The sequence below is a fragment of the Poecilia mexicana genome, unplaced genomic scaffold, assembly GCF_051168715.1.
Source record: "Poecilia mexicana isolate PSO_F unplaced genomic scaffold, ASM5116871v1 scaffold_12, whole genome shotgun sequence".
NCBI lineage: Eukaryota > Metazoa > Chordata > Actinopteri > Cyprinodontiformes > Poeciliidae > Poecilia > Poecilia mexicana.
This window is the reverse complement of record NW_028263381.1, coordinates 2,018,795-2,038,847: the sequence shown is the minus strand read 5'-3', so window position 1 is coordinate 2,038,847 and position 20,053 is coordinate 2,018,795. Positions and strand designations below refer to the sequence as shown.

The following is a 20,053-nucleotide window of genomic DNA, read 5'->3' as shown; positions in this document are numbered from 1 at the left end:
GATGGTTTGGGCCACTTGCAATTTGTGGATTTGAGGAATGTGAAGGCAGCCTTACCCACGCTGGAGACCACGGTGTTGGGAAGGTCAGAAGCCATCAGCCCTGCAGGAGATGGAGACATGCAGTCACTGAACAAGGTCAAACACCTGGTTAGGATTCTGGACTTCAGGCTCAGAAGATAATGGTCTCAATATGTTCGTCTTAATTCAGAGTTTTCATCCCACTTTTTCTCAACAATGGTTAAACTGTTAAAAGATCCATGTAATTTGGACTTTAGAAGGACTGGATCATGGGGGAAAAACATGACTCATAATTCATATCCAGTTTTGTGAAACAACTCAAAACTGCTCCTATTCTATATGATTTTTTTCCCCACTGTCGGCTTTACGCCACACACATACATTGCTGTGGCAACCAACTGACAATGGCTCCATTCGCCGGCAGAGCAGAGATCATGTTCAAGTCTATAAGGGTTCAACACCAAGAAACACACAAATAACAGAACATAAGAACCTCAACAGAACATTTGGCCAGTTAGAGTTTTATGTTTTCAGGAATGATTTATTTTCACTATTATTGATAAATGATTACCTGAACACCAGCTGTGGTTGATTAGTGAAAGAGACTGATGATCTGTTAGAGTGTAGGTGTGTGGGCCGCCTTATTTTTTTGGCTTCCTGAACCGAAACACACCAAACTGTGTAGCACATGTTAAGATTGTCAAAGTCAAGCTAGCATAACTAACCTACTTCCCAATTCTTTGCTATTTTAATTTAAATTAAAACTTTTTTTTGACCTATAACATGTGATACTGTTTTACCTTGTTATCTGGCTGTTGTAGTGCAGACAATTAAGAGCAAAACATTGCTCTTGGATTTTTAGATTCTTTGTGTGATTGTGTCATTTTCCCGACCACCAATATTATTGACTCAGTGCATAGCAATGACACGTGTGTCTCATCACAGTCACGTGTCGTCCAATCCAATAATATACATCAATGAAATTTGGTCCCAGGGTTCTGCACTACAGGGCCACTGGCCCCTGGTTTGCTCCAGCCTAGAACCGCCCACGGTTATAAGACGCTAGACGCCTTTGGTCTCAGCTTCACCATCTCGTAACAAGCTAATCTGGATTTACACTGAATGAAGACGCCAAGAATGAAATCTACTGTAGGTGAGATATTAACTTCTCACAAACCCAACTTTGAAAATGCTCATCAATCCCCTTCATAGAAAACTTCTAGCCTAAAGCTAAAGTCAGTATAAACACACCTGCATTCCCAGCGCTACAGGGTCGTTGGGGGGACATAGTGTTTCTCTGCAAGGATGAGTGTGAGATGGGCAGCAAGTTGTGATTACCCACAGCGCCCCCTATGGCTTGGTGAGAGTACAGCAGCCCGCTGGGATTGCTGCCTGGAATGGTCACCCCCATGTCGTAGCCAGAGGGAGGCAGACCCTGTTGGACCAAAGCCAAAAAGTGTTTTAGAACCTCCATGAAACAACACCATACACTCGCTCTGCAAAAGAAATTAGATGCAGACGTACACAGATTCTCTGCCTGTTGATCATCAGATCGATGTCTTCGTTGAGTTTGCAGTACTTGTCGTCTAACTCTGGGCTCTGGCCAGCAGAATCGTCAGCTTCGATGTCGGGGCTTTCACAGCCGTTTAAACCCTTCTTCCGTAGAGTCTGGTGAGAAACAGAAGACAAGAGTGGATGAGTCGACTGGTCTAAGCCTTCTAAACCATGGTTAAACCAAAATAACAATGGTTATTATAAAAATGCTGTAAAGTTTTATATTGTTGTCATAAAAATGCTATCAAAAAAGGCTTAAAAATGTGACTTTGTAAATTATCTTTCTAAAATTGGGCTTCTGTCTCTTTAAAAACTCTTGGTCTTTCTGAAACTCACAGTCATCACAACATGGCTCTTCTATTAATCCTTTAACAATGTTTTTTACCAGTGTTGCACTAAGAAGTAGCTGCTATAATTAACTCAGCAGATGTGCAGTTCCACCAGGTGTTTGCTAATTGCTGCTGGCTAGTCTGAAGGAGCAGAGTGGAGGAGGGATGCTCTGTGAAGCTTGGAAACTACAGGAGGAGCCCAGGCATTTTTCACAGCTGAATGGTTGCCATGGGAGATTAAAGGATTTCTCAAACATCCATGAAAGAATCAAAACAACACTCCTGTTATGTTTTTGATCAGGAAACAACATTACAACATATAAAGCTCAAAAAAGTCGAGTTTACATAATACTGCCCCTTTAAAATTAATATAGCAGTGCTGACCACATGAGGGCGCTGTCTGAGCAGATACTGTCACCAGTGAGGCATAGGTTGCAACAAAAGTTGTCAGCTGTGAACTCCCACCTGATCAACTTTTTCCATGGTAGAAGGAGTCACTCTTTACTTTTACATGAACAGAAGATAAGTTCTGATGAGGATACTGACCACATGTCAGTATTGTGAAACATCTGTTCACGCAAGGATCAGGTGGTATGTGTGTGCGTGTGCGTGCGTGTGTGTGTGTGTGTGTGTGTACAGTATGCAGTTTGGCTCGTGGTGCCTGCTTCAGCACTTCACACCCCATCACTCCAGCCTGTCAGCAGAAGGACACTGCAGGCTCCCCCAGCGGTTGGACCAATCACAGCGTCTGACTCATCCCATCCGAGTCCACCTGTTTCCCTTTACAGAGAGAGGGTGGAGTGTGGTGAGGCAGCTCCCACCAATACAAGTGTGGCTGGTGGAGGGATGGCCGTAGAAGGCTATTTTTTTCTTCAGTGTGGGAGCTTCTTGTTACTCCCACACACACATGCGCGCGCATACACACACACACGCACACACACCAAGTAAAATTAAACACAACGCAACACCCTTAGCTTGTTTTTCGAAGAAAACTGAACTTGAGAGTGAGTCATTCAGATGGAAGGTGGAGCTAAAGCTGAGACTTCACTTCCAGAAAGATTTTTTGGTTCTATATACTGGAAGTATCTACTAGAGGTCCAAGACAAAGGTTTAAAAGTATTAATGGGATAACTACGAATTCCCATTTTGTGCTTTTCACAAATAAAGTGAAGATTTTCAAAATGATAAACTGTAATTTTAAAGGGCAGAAAAATCTTATGATCAGTTTGCTTTAAATTCTGAACTAAATATCCCCCAAATACAAACCGCCACCCCCCACTAAAAACAAAAAAAATACCTCAAATATCAACTAACAGCCTTGTGTCCTGTGGTTAGAATATTTTAGATTGAATAGTTTTAATTAGCTAAAATCAGCTAAAACAGGAGCTGGTAGCCTTCCACCAGTATGAAGACTGACTTTATATACTTCTATACAAACTTTTTTTCTTTTTTGCATTTTTTATACAATATGAGAAATCTATCAAAAGATGAAAATAAAAACATGATTCAATTCCCTTTTTATATAAGTAAAGAAACAGTTTTATTGCCTAAAATGCAACAACAGAATCTCTGTAGTGAATGCCTGATCATTCGATGTGTCTGCAACTAAAACAATCCTTCTAACATCAACAGGTGAAAAGTTCAGGCCTCTCTGCTGGACTTAGCATCAGCACAGCGTAGGGCTGATCTGGTGATTCGTTTTTGGTTTAACCGATTCATAATTGGACAGCAAAAGGTGCTTGATAGAAGATTTGATTTACAGAAGCTAAAACTATGCCACTAGAGGAGTTCTGGGTAGAACGTATTTACAGACAAATATGTTTTTATTTTAAATCTTAAATGAAAGATTTATTTTTGTACTATTTTGGCTCAATTACTGCTCGGAATATGTTGTTGTTTAAGCAAAAGGCCTTTTGTTTGAGTCTGTATCCTCCATTTTACAATTAATCAGTTACTAAATTAGTTGATAATTATTTCCATAATTGATTGATAATGATTAATCAAATTAATTGTTTCAGCCCTAATATACATGTGTGTGCATGTGTGCCTGTGTGTGTGTATATATCTGTCTTGATATGAAATAACATACAGCCAATAGCAAAGAGTGTGATGGTGCCGTTTCCTTATGTAATGGAACTTTTGTCATATTTAAAGAAACCATCATAATGTCACCTAATGGATGCATTTCTAGATGAAAGTGGATTTCTTATAAGATTAAAAACTTTACAAATGAGCAACTTCATGAGAAAAACTACACGCCTTTTAGTAACTTCATAGTGAGTGTATGTTAATGAGAAAGGAGGAACAGCAGTAAATGAGAAAATCTCAGAGGACATACACCAGAGCAGCCACCATCACCTCCTACACCCATTCAAACCTCCACCTTCCCACTCTGCTTTTCCATTGATTCCGCTTTCTCTTTTTAGTCTCGCTTGTGTCCCAGTGCTCTGCCTTTTTGTGGGTGGTCTCCCACTCCTCCACCACCACTACCACACCAGATGATCCTCCGGATGCATGTGTCTTTCTGTGTCTGCTGTGATGGAGACGGCACTCTCAGGGCCGTGACGTTCGGCTTTTACAGCATCCCACAGCTACCAAAATTAGAGCTACTTTATTTGGAGACCTAATAAATATAATTGCTCTGTTTTATGGCATCATACTTTCCTAATAAGTTACAAAAAACAACATTTTTATTGAAAGAATTCTAAACTTAGCCGCCACCTACCAGTAGAAAAAAAAGAGAAAAATCCAAAGGCGTTATAAGGAACAATCATCAGTCTATTTCCAGTTCAATGAGCGATTCACTCGGTTTGAGTTGGAACACTTGTGCAAACAAACCAGAATAAAAAAGAAAAGTTGGGTTGGTTTAAGATGTGAGCTTTTCAGAATAAAATCAGAGTTTCTGAAAGGCTGAAACAGTTTCAACGTCCAGCTTTTAAACATCAGCTTTTCATTTCTAAATGTTCATAGATATCCAATTGTTGATGTTATTAGTTAGGTAATTTTATACTTTTATGATGAGCTGTTGCTACATGCCATGCCAGTGTACGCCTACTCATCCTGCTGAGCTGCTATAAACTGAACTGGTCACAAAAGGAAAAAGGAAGAATGGAAGCAGAGGAAGCTGTGGCAAAATAAAACTTAGCCTGAAGTTGCCTCTCTTTCTTTTCTTTTTCTTCCTATTACTTGCACATTAAATAAGACACACACACACACTCACACACACGCACGCACACACACAGACAAAAAAAAAAACAGTCATTCACAGCAAACCACAGTCACCCACACTTGCAGGCCGTCATGGCTATTCTTAGCCGTGTTCTGGGTTATTTTTAGACCGCTGCCGGTTTCCAGTCATTTAGCAGGGAGGGATCTCAGCCAACACAAAGGAACTGGAAGGTCCTGCGAGCGTCAGTTTCATCTGTTTCTAATCTGAAAACAGCATGGTGTTGAACACACACACGCACACACACGCACACACACACACACACACACACACACTGATGAGGCAGAGCTCGCCTGAGCAGAAGAAGGTTAACAGAGTTACAGCAAGGAATGCAGAACTCCTCTGGTTTAAAAATAGCAACAAGGTTCCCAGACTAAACGAATACAAAACAATACGCTGATAGTTATCTGGCCCGCAGCCTGTTCATACACACACACACACACACACACACACACACACACACACACACACACACACACACACACACACACACCCACACACACACGCGCAGACAGGCGGATGCCAAGAAGCCACATGAGGGCAGAAAATGATGACCAAAACAAAGGAGCTTCTCTTTTACTGAATTCCTGTCTAGCTGAGTTCTGATCGGTGCAGAGGCCCAGAAACACTCCAACCTCTCAAAAACAGCTTCCCTTTTCCAGCCTTTAAAATGACTTTGAAATGAGTTTGAAATCGACTTTGTTGCCCAAAGAGAAGTCACCCATCATTCTTAAATGATTCTGTAGCTCCAAAATGGAGATTTTTCAACAGCAAACTTAAACAAAAGGCAATGACCAGATCACTCACACTCAGTACTTTATATAGTTTGATGCACTTGATTTTAGGGATGCTATTGCGTTGCTGTCAAGGTCAATAACTGATATGAACAGATATGACATTTATTTCACTACTTTTTCTACATCTTAAAACCTCTCTGATCACACCACTGCTTGTTTGCTTCACTGAAACGCCCCACAGTCCTGCTCTGCATCACCATCACTGTCACATGACCAAATATCACATGACCAACTTACTCCCCTCCAGAAACAAATATGGTATAAAAAAAAAAAAATCTGATACACACAGTGGACACAAGGCTGTAACCACAGAAGCTAACATCTACGGTCTTCCTTATGTCTTTGGAGTCTGGTTAATCAGCACCATAGAAAATCAATGCAGATTCTGGACTGGCTGCTTTGCAGCTAACAGTGTGTCAAGTAGCAAGCAGATATTTCAACTTCCCAAGCTGAATTTTCTTTCAAATATTTTAGAATTGCTGTATGGAAAAATCCTCTGTATATGCATAAAAAAATTGAGAATCAAATATTTAAATCCACATCACATGGATGCGTTTGTGTTGGTCTGTACCATGAAATTGCGTTAAAAATAACTTGAAATTCTTATATGTTCAGCATCTTTTTGTAGCTATCTGTAAGACAGAACTACACAATTATCATCACTTTATCATATTCAGTGACAAAACAGAGTCATTAAAACAGCTGTCATGTTTTTTTCCTCGTGTGTGTCAGGTTGCTATATGTGTGCTGTGGAGTCCAGTACTCCTCAGGAGCGTACACACGCACACACGCGCACACACATGCACACACACGCACACACACACACACACACACACATGCACGCACATGCACACACGCGCGCGCACACGCACACACACCCCCACACACACACACACACACACACACACACACACACACACACACACACACACACACACACGTCTCCATGTGTTTCTTGTTTGCTGGTAGCTTTTGATACTCGGCCAGCTCACGCCGCTTAAGTTTGTTGATCTCTGATTAGATGATGGGAGGGATAAAGGTCATGCGTAACCTTGCAGGTTGAGGTAGCAGTGCCTGGCTCAACATGGTGCAGGGCTGGCTGAGCCAAGGTTGCTCCTGCTGTGCTGAACATGCATGTTGGAGCTCCAATTAGCTGGTGGGATATTACAGGACTGGTCCATCGTGCTGGGAGGTGGACATATGTCTCTGAGGTGTGATGAGACCTCACAAAGGCTGCTTTCAGGTCACACCAAAGATACCTTCCATCACCAGTTGTCCACTGTGTTCAGGACAGAAAACATGCGGTTACATCTAGCTTTCTAACTGGCTGTCACGCAAAAATTTTGTTAAACTGGTTGTAAAAGTTAAAAAGGGGAAAATTTTGAGCAGTTTAAAATTATTTTGACCTTCATTTAACTTGGCAGTTCCTCTGAGACCAGTAATCTCGTTTATAAAGAAGACCTCGCCAAAACACCAGCCATACAAACCAAAACAGGACAAGACCTTTATATAACAATAAACACCAAAACAGAATGACAGCTGCTCAATCAATATGACTTCTCAAGAAGAAACAAAGATGTTCCTACGTTGTACTTTATGTAGTGGCAGTCTGGTCAAATTATGTATGCTACAGTTTCAAATACATAGCATAGGCAATGATCAGGTGTCTTCCAACATAATTACTAAGTATTATGATGAGGCTGTGAGTTAAAATGAATGAGAGTGAGATAAAGATCAACACAGAAAATGATAATAAACAAACTGGTATGACACAAAGGAGGAGGCAGCCAAGGAGCAGAGAGGAAGAAAACATAGCATGGAGGTCAAAGGTGATGCAGGTGGAGTGAGAGCAGTGTGAGGCATAAATAATCCAGCCTCTGTGGATGTTCTGCAGAGATGAAAAGGTTGCCTGTGCAGATTACCATAATGAGCTAAACAGGATTGCCGTAGATTACAGAGGATTTCGGCACGTGTAAGCCGGCCTCTGACAGGGCGACCATGTGGAGAGAGAAGCTCAGGTAAACACTGTATGTACTGTACATGATGCTGGTGCTGGTTGACACTTAAGACATACAGAGTTATTCAGGAAATATTCCTGTAAGCAATATCCTAACTTGTGATGAAGGTTGTGGAAATCTGTCAGGGCCTTCAGGGTATTCAGAGACGTCTCAGAAACACAAACAATCATAGTAAATAAATTAAAATTTTATTCATGAAACAACCCTTGTTTCATATAAATTAAAATGACCAGAAAAAAGCTTCTCTCTAATTTAAAGATTTTATTTATATTACAGAAAACCTTGGAGCTTTTTGTCCAGTGTCTGTGCCTTACTGGGATTTTTGTAAGGAAATAAACAATCTAATCAGCTGCCACTAGGCAGTCTTTGTTCGTTTGGGAGTACTCTGCTTTCCTGTCTGAAAACCTTCATTATTACACTGAACAGAAGCGTTTTGATCAGTCTTTCATATTTACATTTGCAGTGAGTGTTTTCTTCACCATCATTGTGACCTTTGCTCCAGACTTAAGTAGTTTTTTTGCTGCCTCTGATAGATTTTCTTCCAGGACTGCTCTGTATTTAGCTCCATCTCTCTTCTTGTCAGGATTCACAACAAAAAACAAGAGCTCCTTCTTCCACATGCTCACTGTGTTGTCTACCAGGTTTTGGGTTCTTCTGACACAACAGCTGTCCTCTGAAGGTCAGATATATAGAGCATATATACTGTATATGAAACAACTTCTTCCACCTGAGTTTTGGATTTTTGCAGCTCCTCCAGAGTTCCAACAGGCCTCTTGGCTGCTTATCTGATTATTGCTGTAAGCTTGAGATATTAACTTATAACTTAACCTCCTTTAAACTTTGCTCACACCTGGTTTTTATTATGAACATATGAATTGTGATTTTTGTTGGACTCTTGAGTAAAATCCCAATAATTTTTTTGAGATATTTTGTGGTCCTATTGTGATAATGATAAAGAATATATCATTCATTATTAAAAATATATTACTTATTTATAGGTAATAAATAGACCTGCAGGATAGTAACTGCATGGCACAGCATTAATAGTGCCATAATCACAAAAAAATGTTCTTGAAAAATATTTCTGTTTAGGCTCCTTCATTTACTTAAAAACGTGTGATTCATGTCACTAAACCGAACTGCTCTCAGTAACTGCATTTAATGACACTTTTGAATTTAGTGATATTTATTGATGCTCTTGTGGAATAAAAAGTGGGGAAAATAGTAGATATTACATTTTCTGATCATACTGTCAGTTTTTTATTTATTTAATATCAGTAAGTGAAATTTACAATGGCAACGATAAATCAAAATTCTTACCATGATAAGAAGTGTTTCACCATAAATGATATATGATAATTGCCCAACCCTTGTTCCAACGTAACAAAACATTCACAAGTTGTGAACAATCTTATAAGGCACTGTGTGTTTGAAATTAGAACTGGTCTGCTTGTAGCTAAAAGAAAAAAATAAAACATTAAGTCAGTGTTCTGCTGGTGAGAGCAGCAGCTCAGTGTTGCAGCTCTTTGTGTTCAGAAAATAGTAAATAGAATAGATGCTACATTTGAGTATTGATTAGTAGCTTTAGATAATTGTACTGTCAGCTGTCAGGTTCAGGAAGTCTACAGCCTCAGCATTAGAATCCTGTCTGGATCTAAACATCACCTGGGAGTCACACTTAAGCTAATATCCCCAGGTTGGGGGTGTGTGTTTACATGTGTGTGTCAGGGCATATGCTTGTGATTGAGCTCTGTTAACACGGTTACATAAGCCCTTCGTCGAGTACGTACTGTATCACCGAGTCCTGTTGTGGCACTGTCACTAACATTCACTTTAACATAAACAAGTTAAAGAGACTGAAAACCTTCACCGAACAGAGAAATTAGCACAATAACACACTCAGACTTTAGCTCACAGAAGTTTTCTGACATCCATAAAACATCCATATGCAGCCGCAATTGCAAACAACCTCAACGATCACTGATCCTCAGATTTTGAACATGGACATCTGTCACAAAAATGTCTTTAATGACAAAACAAGGAACAGACTATAATCTTTAGTGAGGAAGCCTCTGTCTCTGCAGATCTGACAATCACACATGGTGTACTGTAATCACTTGAAACACCAGTAGTCCTGGATTTTTGTAAAAAAAAAAAAAAAAAGTCTGTTGCATGTGAGAAGCAACTTCCGCACCACAAAGACAAAAGTATTTAAAGTTCTCTGGAAGTTTATTAGTAATAACTGTATAATCAAATACTGTACATGGTATCTGTGTCTGCATTGATACAGACTCCCTCAGCTCAGCATGCTGAATGCTTGGAGAGCCTGATCGGGCAGGAATATTGGGCCTGTTTTCTGATTAATTTAGCTAATATTAATTTGGCCACATAGAGGCCCTCATAGAACGGGCTGTGAGCCCTGAACTTTCAGGCCAAGATGGTCATGAGTTTATTTTATACAAAAGTTGTTCCATCCATCCATTTTCTTTATACTCTGGTCCCTTAGTGGGGTTGGGAGGGTTGCTGGTGCCTATCTCCAGCTCACGTTCCGGGCGAGAGGCGGGGTCACTCTGGACAGGTCACCAGTCTGTCGCAGGGCAACACGAGTTGTTCTTTACACTAAAACAATCTGAAACAAATCCCAAACATTGTGGACTTCCCCACTACATCCATCAGTGAATGCCACAGATAAGCAGCAACTACAACTTAATCACCACATCGACACAGCAGAGCAGAAAACAAGAAGGTTGCACCCTGACAATGCAACTTACTTTGCTCATAACATGGTAAAATTCACACGTTCAACCCAGTGCACACATATTCCTTTATGTTTGAACACACAATAAATGCACTGTTAGGAATGCCATTACATTGCATGATAAGAAATGTTAGCAGCAGCTTTCACACCCAGAAACATAAAGAGAATATGGATTTGGTTGCTGGACTGTCAGGAACATTTTAATTCTGTACCTGACAACAAAACCTTGTTTTATTTCTCCATAAATTCGGTGAATTTTAAGATCAGGGAAGAAACTACAAGTATTCACCTGTTGTACTAATAAACAATAAGCCCTCACAGTCCAAAAGGAGAATAAAACAACAACACGCAAAAACAGAGAAAGCAAATTACTGAAAATTCCATATAAAGGCAAAGAAGCTGTTCATCAGATTATCAAAAGTTTAGAACCACATAAAAGTCAATATCTGAAATAAATGTGGCTTTCATGTCACTTTCTGTCAGGTGTTCTCTCTGTTGTGACTTGCAGGTGGTAAAAGTCACAACATTTGGTCAGATATTGATATCCAATATTAATATTGCTGTCATGACAGTATTTATAAATATTGTTTTTTATATTTTTTTTCATGCAATTACTTGACAATCAGAACAAGGCTGTCTGTGTGTGACTGCTAAGCTGCTTAAGCAAGGATGCTGCTGCTGAAGATGGACAATAAGAGCATAGTTCTTTTTCTTTAAACATCTGAAGGATCATGGGAAAAAAAATTAAATGTTGGACCAAGAATAAATTGTACTTGCTCTGAGCAGAAAAGCCTGTGAGGGCACAGGCTGTAAAAGCTTCAAAACAAAAATTAAAACATGCACCTCCTACATTACAAACTTGATCACTTGGCAAATGGGAGAGTGTATTTTTTTTATCATCATCATAAATACAACAAAAGAAACTGAAATCCTAATCCTAAACCTTTAAAGACACATAAACCTCAGTAGATAATATTCCATCAGATGTTAAAAGATCTTTTCTAACAGTTCCCATTCCACATTATCAGTGTGTGTGTGTGTGTGTGTGTGTGTATCGTTTCCTTACATCCACAATGTCCGAGTTGGTCCTACTCTCATGCGGCTCGTTGTACTCGGTGTATTTGAGCAGAACCTTGTCCATGTCGGTGCTGGCGTACTGGAACAGCTTGTTGGTGCTGTTAAAGATGATGAGAGCGATCTCACAGTCACACAGCACGCTCAGCTCGTAGGCTTTCTTCATCAGGCCAAACTTGCGCTTTGTAAATGTCACCTAAGGGCAAGAGGAAAATTAGGACCAGTTTTATACATGAGAGTTACATTTTTGATAAAAGTAGCCACTTGGCTTTTTTCCCTTTTTACAACAGTACAGTTAGTCTGACACTTCAGTGAGGAAGGTAAAGCAAATGATCTTTGGTTTATTTGGTTTGTTTCAAATGCAGACGAGGAATAATTTTACTTGGCATTGCTTGGAGTTGTTGCCTCTGATTTTGCATCATTATGATTAGAGGTTAAAATAGGTTCTTAGTTTCCCCTTTTTACAAGTCAGTTAGTTGAGCAGGTCAAGTCATGACATATTATTTTTACACAGTCACTGGGTAGTCCCTAAAGGTTTTTGCACTTTTACAATGAAAGAGAGACTGTATCGACTGCAGAGGTTTACTGTGATCTGCAAGGTGTGCTGTTTTCAGTCAGCCGTCCAAATTTGTTCCACTTTGTCATAATAAATACCACATTAAACAGTGTAGCTTTACGCACAATCCAGAAAATATATTTCCCATCATCCCAAGTGGCAACTCAGGAGTGGCAGAGTGCACCGTGCCATCTACAGAGCTGACGTATGTTTCTGTGTGAAGAAGCTGCCAAAGATCACATGGACACAAAAGCTGTAACTTTTGTTGCAAAATGAGAGTTCATCTATTAAACTGATTCAGGATGAAAATGTAAGCTGAAAACCAGAGCAGTCTGCACACATTTTTAAAAAGTGTCCTCCTGCTTTATTATTTTTATTGTATTAAATTGAATATAATTTTAGATTTTGTGTAATTTTCTCCAGGTTAATTTAAAAAGTGAGCTCTTGAAATTGAACGTTAATTTTCTAAGCTACAGAAAACTAATGGGTAGGGCTGCACTGATATGAAAATTTGGGCAGATATTGATATCCAATATTAATAATGCTGTCATGCCATTATTTATGAATATTGTTTTTAATAAAAAATTTTCATGCAATTACTCGACTAATTGTCAGAACAATCAGTAGATTATTCGATTACTAAAATAATTAGCAACAGCCCTAAACAGGCTGGTGAGTTTTTTTTATTACTATTCTTTTTAAAAATAGTCCAACTGCTATGCGCACTGTGCTGGATGCCCCATCAACAGTCCAGGGAAGAACTGTGAGGGTAGATCCTGCCTGTTGTAGATCAGGAAGCACATGTGCTTGCACTTCCTGTCAAAACAGGAAGAGAAGAAACGTTCCTTCAAACAGGACCTGTGTGTGCATGTGCGCATGTGTGTGCGCACTCTGCTGCATGTTCACTTGTGTGTAAAAATGAACTCATGCAAAGTCCTATAGACAACACGGCCTCATTACTCAGAAGTCATGTTGCATTGAGCCAGCTGGTGCATCACAATCAGACTCATACGCAGTGAGTGCTTGTGAACATCACATGACAGTGAGTCTGTGGACGCTGGGATGTTACTTTGTTTCAACTTTAAAGCATTACTTATCTGTGAAATCTGTAAATTGACTTTTGGATAATAAGAACTGAACTGAGATTAAACACAATCATATAAAGGTGATGTTATTTCAGCTCTCAGCTTCTAGTAAAAACACTGAGACATCCAATCTGCACTCAGACTGGAATTGTAGTTCTAACTCTGAAACTTGGAGACCGATTTTGACTGAAAGTTGTTTGTTGCTTACATGTCTGTTCCTCTCATCCATTATTCGTGCAATCTGAATCTTTTTCCTCCCCATCGTTGCGATTTTCCCACTTATGCTTCTTCTTTTCTTTCACAATCGTTGCTTCTTATGCCTCCTGTAATCCACTTCCAGCTCCTCAAATGTTTTTTTTCTCAAACTGCTGGATGGAACCTGCAGAGAAACATCCATAAAGACACGGTCAGTTTCATACTAAAAACAATTCAGATTTCAACGAGACGAAATCAAATGATAATGAAAAACAGTGTGTTTTTATGATCAAATTCCAAAAATATATGAAAGTTACTGGATGACATGGCTGAAAAACTCATCAGGATATAAGTGTTTCATATCAGTTGATGTGGATAGCTGAATATATCAATTATTGATTAGTTTCCTGTATTAAATATCTGAAATATTCCAAAACCAGTGACTGCATGTTGCTCATCAGCTTGTTGCTAGGTAACCAAAGAGTGAGTGAGTTACTTGATGCCACCAACCTAGCTTAGCTCACTTTGAGATCTTGAGCAGCTAAAGCCTTCCCTCTGCCTACATGCCCCAGAATGCTGTGCGGTTCTGGATCAGAGTTCAGTGAATATTCCATATGTTGAATATTGAATATTCTATCAAGATTAATCACATATTAATATTGATCACGTGTTTACTGCAATATATTTTGTTATTGGTTTACTGTCCATGTGTGAAAGCTTTAGGCATTAAACAAGAGTTTAAAAAGAAGATACCAACACACAACAGACAATAAAGTGATTTTTATAGTCCAAACGTCAGACAGACATGTTTGGACGTTGCACCTAATTATAAAAATGGGTTCTGTATGTACTAAATTAAACTGCTGTGCACGCACAGACAGGCAGCATGCCGTCTGTCTGCGTGTCACTGTATCTGTATCTCCCCCAGAAGCCTCCCCCAAGACACGCCCATCACCAGCTTCCTCAGGGGGGTTCTCTGTGCTCAGGAGGAAGTCAAACAGGCGGCCATGTCAGAATGCAAATCACAGATTGTGGAGTTCAGATCTGCTGTAAGCTGCACCATCGCATCTGCAGCTTTTGAAAAGCAAAACAAGACGGCAGAAATTTCTTCCAAACCACTGAGCACCTCAGCTGAGCTCAAAATACCTGTTTGTTTTCATAATCTCTATTATTATTATTGAATATTAATCAACATGAGTACATAAAACAGTCAGTAAAAAACAAAAACAAAAAAACCATACACATCATTTACAAATGATATAAGAATAGGTTAATATTAGTTGGAAATTAGAAAATTCCTGAAGAAATTTCACCAGGGCCTGCCAAAGCGTGCCCGTCGGTTTGGACCCAGCGTTCTGATGCTAAAAATAAGCAGGTTGGCTAAACTGTAGTCAATAACCTGTGGAGAGGCAGAAGCATGTTGACTAAGCTGTACTTGTACCATTCATTATGTTAAAATCAATGCATAAGCTAAAATTAGCCAAAATGCTAATGTTAGCGTGAAAGCTATCAGTAGCATGTGGAGCATCACTATCATGTTGTCTGTCATTGACTTACTTCATTCAGTGTACTAAACATGGCAAATAAGTAAGAAAATTAACAAATAGGTTATTTTAGGTAAAAGGCTAATGCTAATGCACTAGTCAAGGGCAGTGAAATGCTAATATTTGTGCTAATGTTAATGAATTTGTGCTCACTATCCTGAGGAAATCAAACATAAAAAGGCTAATATTATTGCACCGCCTACGACGGTACACTAACGTGGGAGGAATATTCCAGTAAGCTTCATTTTAAATGACCACACTAATTCAATGTGAAACAGTAGTTTGGTTAAAACAGTCATGTAAATCCCAAAAGACCAACTGCTTGATGTAAAAATGGTCAAGGCTTTTATTTTGAAATTTTTAGTAAGAGTCATTTTAAATGGTCACACTAATCCAGTGTGTAACAGTGGTTTGGTAACACCAGTTATATAATGACCAATAGAGCAATTGCATGATTTTTACATGCAATGTAAAAATTGCATGTAAATTTCAAATTTCACCATAGTTAGAACTAGTCGAATCAGCAGCTGTAGCCTGTGTTCTGTTGCTATGGTAATTAATCCTCTCTGTCAGCTGTGAGAGAGACACACACAGGGAGATACAATTCCATCTGTTTGAGCCAACAAGTTTCACTCCAAAAAGCAGTCCGAACAAATCCTTCCCGTTCGGGAACCGTGATACGTATTCGAAAACCGTTTGAAGCGTATGAGAGAGCTATTTGTCGTCTCCGATAGTCCCGCGATTCATATCTCTACCTCACTCACAGTAATAACAGCGATGAGAGAAAAATGGTGTGCACTGAGCTCTGAAATTTTTCAGAAATGTATTGAAAAGACTTGATGAGAACGTCAGATTATCCTGTCCCATGACTTTGCTCTAAAGCACCTTGAAAGAAAAAAGTAAGCCCTAGGGAAATTTCGAAAACATTTTATGGGAGCAGGCATGCGTATCAATGTCATAACTGACTTTGATACCGATAGAGCGATACCTGTAGGCGTGGCGGCAATTCAAAAATTATTTTGGGGTCAGAAATCCACTCTTTTTCTCACTCTAGCGGAGCGGCAGTTGGTTTCAGTAATGAAAAAACAATCCTTAAATGTAATGCTATGGGAAGGCCCCAATGATAAAAATAAACATATCACATCAACAAAGAAACACAAAACAATTACTAGTTCAAACACGTTCATTTAAAGCATGAATCCATTACGTTTGTTTAAAAGCCCCGATTTAAACAATTTTCTAAAAATGTCTAAAGATGTGATGATTTTCACTTCTACGGGTACTTTATTATGAGAGTGTGATGCTTGGACTCAATAAAGAAGCCATTTCTAAATTATATTTAACAATCCCCTTACTAGCTGCTCTTGTGGTTTATTTCCTTTTAGCAAAATAAAAATAAAAATAAAAAGATATATATATAAAATTCCCTTCTCACCCTCCGCGGGTGGTCTCTTTTTCATCCTCTGAGCTCGGGTCCTCTATCAGAGGCCTGGGAGCTTGAGGGTTCTGCGCAGTATCTTGGCTGTGCTTAGAACTGCACATTTCTGGACTGAGATGTCTGATGTTGTTCCTGGGATCTGTTTGAGCCACTGCTCCAGTTTAGGGGTGACTGCCCGAGGGCCCCGATGACCACAGGCACCACTGTGGTCTTCACCTTCCAGGCCTTCTCCAGTTCCTCTCTGAGGCCCTGGTATTTCTCCAGTTTCTCATGCTCCTTTTTCCTGATATTGTAGTCACTTGGTATTGCTACATCCACCACAATGGCTTTCCTCTGTTCTTTATCCACCACCACAATGTCCGGTTGGTTCGCCATTACCATCTTGTCTGTCTGGATCTGGAAGTCCCACAGGGTCTTAGCTCGGTCATTCTCCACCACCTTTGGGGGTGTTCCCCACTTTGATCTTGGGGCTTCCAGTCCATATTCTGCACAGATGTTTCTGTACACTATGCCTGCCACTTGGTTATGTCGTTCCATGTACGCTTTCCCTGCCAGCATCTTGCACCCTGCTGTTATGTGCTGGACTGTCTCAGAGGCCTCCTTGTACAACCTACACCTGGGGTCTTGTCTGGTGTGGTAGATATGAGCCTCTATTGCTCTGGTGTTTAGGGCCTGCTCCTGTGCAGCCAGGATGAGGGCCTCAGGTGCTGTCCTTGAGTCCAGCTTTTTCCAGCCATTGGTAGGATTTCCTGATATCAGCCACTTCAGTTATTTGTCGGTGGTACATCCCATGTAGGGGCTTGTCTAGCACCTCGTCCTCTGTTCCCCATTGCCTGAGACATTCGCTGAGCACATCGTCCGTTGAGGCTTTGTCCTTGATGTATTTATGGATCTTGGATGTTTCATCCTGGACAGTGGCTCTCACACTCACTAGTCCTCTGCCTCCTTCCTTAAGGCTTGTGTACAGTCTCAGGGTGCTGGATTTGGGGTGGAACCCTCCATGCATGGTTAGTAGCTTCCGAGTCTTAACATCCATGGCCTTTATCTCTTCCATTGGCCAGCTAATTATTCCGGCAGGGTATCTGATTACTGGTAAGGCATAGCTGTTTATTGCACGGATATTGTTCTTGCCATTAAGCTGGCTTCTCAGGACTTGCCTTATTCGTTGGAGGTATTTGGCTGTGGCTCCTTTCCTTGTGACCTCATCGAGGTTGCCATTTGCTTGTGGTATTCCCAGGTACTTGTAACTGTGCTCTATGTTTGCTATTGTTCTGGGAGTGAGACCCCTTCTGTGTGGACGACCTTCCCTCTCTTTGTAACCATCCGGCCACACTTCTCTAGTCCGAATGACATCCCAATGTCAGTGCTGTAGATCAGTGAGTCGATGTCTCGCTCGCTCTTGGCGTACAGCTTGATGTCATCCATGTAGAGGAGGTGACTGATTGTGGCCCCATTCTTGAGTCGGTATCCGTAGCCAGTCTTGTTGATGATTTGGCTAAGGTATTGAGTCATAGGCTTTCTTGTAATCAATCCAAGCGGTGCACAGGTTGGTGTGTCGGATTTTGCAGTCTCGGGCGACTGTGTGGTCTACAAGGAGTTGGTGTTTGGCTCCTCTGCTATTTATGCCGATGCCCTTCTGTGCCGTGCTCATGTATTTATCCATGTGCCCGCTTATCTTAGCTGCTATGATGCCTGACATGGATCATGTCAGGCCCTGGTGCTGTCCAGTTTTTCATACCTAAGACTCTTTCTTGGACATCTGCCACAGTGATGGTTACCGGGGCTTGTTCAGGGAGGTTGCTGTGGTTGAGAGTACACTTTAGCCGGTTAATCCTCCTGGCTTCATTCTCTCTTGTGTATCTCTTTAGGCGGCTGGCCAAGGCTTGGAGCCTTTGTTTGGCAGTTTCGAGTGCTTCAGGTATGGGCATCTGGCTGTACTTCTTAGGTAGTGATCTTTTCATTGCACCTCTTTGGAGCTCTGACAGTTGGCTCACTTCCCTCCTTGTTATCTTGATCTTAGCCTCTAACCGTCTTTTCCATGGTGGATATTGGGTCTCATGGTTGCTCTTATAGCCAAGCATCTCAAGGATCACTGATGCTGAGTTGTATATCAGTTCATTGGTTTCAGTTATGGTGTTGGTAGGGATCGTTCTGCATTCACATCTTCAATGAGACTTTCTGATGGTACTTCACTCAGCCGTTGTAATTGGCATCGGGGTTGTCTGGTGTTCATTCGAGTCATGATTCTCTCTCTCAGGTCAGTTGCTGCCTCGTTCAGCTCAGATGGTTCGTTCATTACTGGGGCTACATACCCAGTCTCTGGGCGGGTAGTTGTAGTTAACTCCCTTCTGACCTGGCGTCCTGGCTCCTCCCCTTTGTGTTGTACCTCGTCAATCTCAAGTTGTGATAGCAGTTGCCGTTTGCGGATGTTGGAACACTGAGTTACTAGTTGTTTGGGAGTTAGTGGGGACTGGGGATGTCGAAGTAACCATTCCTTCCACAGTCTTTGCATGTAGCCCCTCTGACTAGGGTTACTTGAGTAGTAGCATTCCAACAGATCCATGTTTTCATCTCTCGCCCATTTCCGTCTTGTTCCAGTAGCCCATTTTTCATCAAGGTGCTCTGGTTCCCCAGCACCTGACGCAGACCTTGTTTGGCCGGGCGACGTCTGAGCCGGCATGTCGTGCTTATCAATGTCTCTCATGGTATGAGGTAGGCTATATAGCTCCAAGGGTCTTGCCTAAGGACCCACACTGCACAGCTCAGTTTCACTGTTGTAACTGTTTGCCCCAGCCTGGATTCGATTTATATAACATTTTATTTTGCTAAAAGGAAAATATATAACAGCCCAATAGATGGAGTTAGAGCCATACTTACAAAATAAAAAAATAAAATAAAAAATAAAAAAGTTGAAGTAATCTCAAAATCTGTCATCTTTCAGAGGACAAACAATGTTGGTGATAGATATTGATGATGGAAAGGAAGAATCCAAATATCTAAAGAGTCATTCTTTGCTCAGAAGAACTGATGTATGAATAAATATTACTTAAAGATCCTTGTTTAAAATCAAGTTTGAACCGATACCTATTCTTTTGGTATTTTATGCTTTAACTGCAGAGTCCAGGCCGCCTGTAGTTCCCCAAACCGGATCTCTGTCAGCAACAGGAATTTCTGCTTCGATTTTGAAAGCACTTCTCACTCTGTGCCTCTGAACTTACTTTGCGTTAGCAAAGTAAGTTGTTAATGTATGTAAGTTAATGCATGACTAAATTGTCATGCAAAGTGTGCAGTAGTTGCATGAAAACATACGAGTGATGCATGGAATTTCTTCTCCACATTCTTCAGTCAGTGTTTGTCCAATAAGGACGTTATTGCATTACTGTAAACACAGATGCCGGCTTAGAGCCGCTCGTCTCCGTTTTCACACCTCCAACCACCAAGCTCCACATTACGCACTTGGA

At 40.6% G+C, this 20,053-nt stretch overlaps 1 protein-coding gene across 1 annotated transcript in view; it reads right to left on the bottom strand.

Annotated features, from left to right (window-relative positions):
- Positions 1-20,053, bottom strand: part of mef2ca (myocyte enhancer factor 2ca) — a 38,853-nt gene that overhangs the window by 6,911 nt on the left and 11,889 nt on the right. Inside the window, exons 3-7 of the mRNA XM_015000657.2 lie at positions 13,624-13,794; positions 11,767-11,970; positions 1,543-1,686; positions 1,270-1,453; positions 56-100 (exon numbers count right to left, since the gene is read on the bottom strand). Coding sequence (XP_014856143.2) covers positions 56-100; positions 1,270-1,453; positions 1,543-1,686; positions 11,767-11,970; positions 13,624-13,677 — 631 coding nt within the window. The 5' untranslated portion in view covers positions 13,678-13,794. The remainder of the gene's footprint in view (positions 1-55; positions 101-1,269; positions 1,454-1,542; positions 1,687-11,766; positions 11,971-13,623; positions 13,795-20,053) is intronic.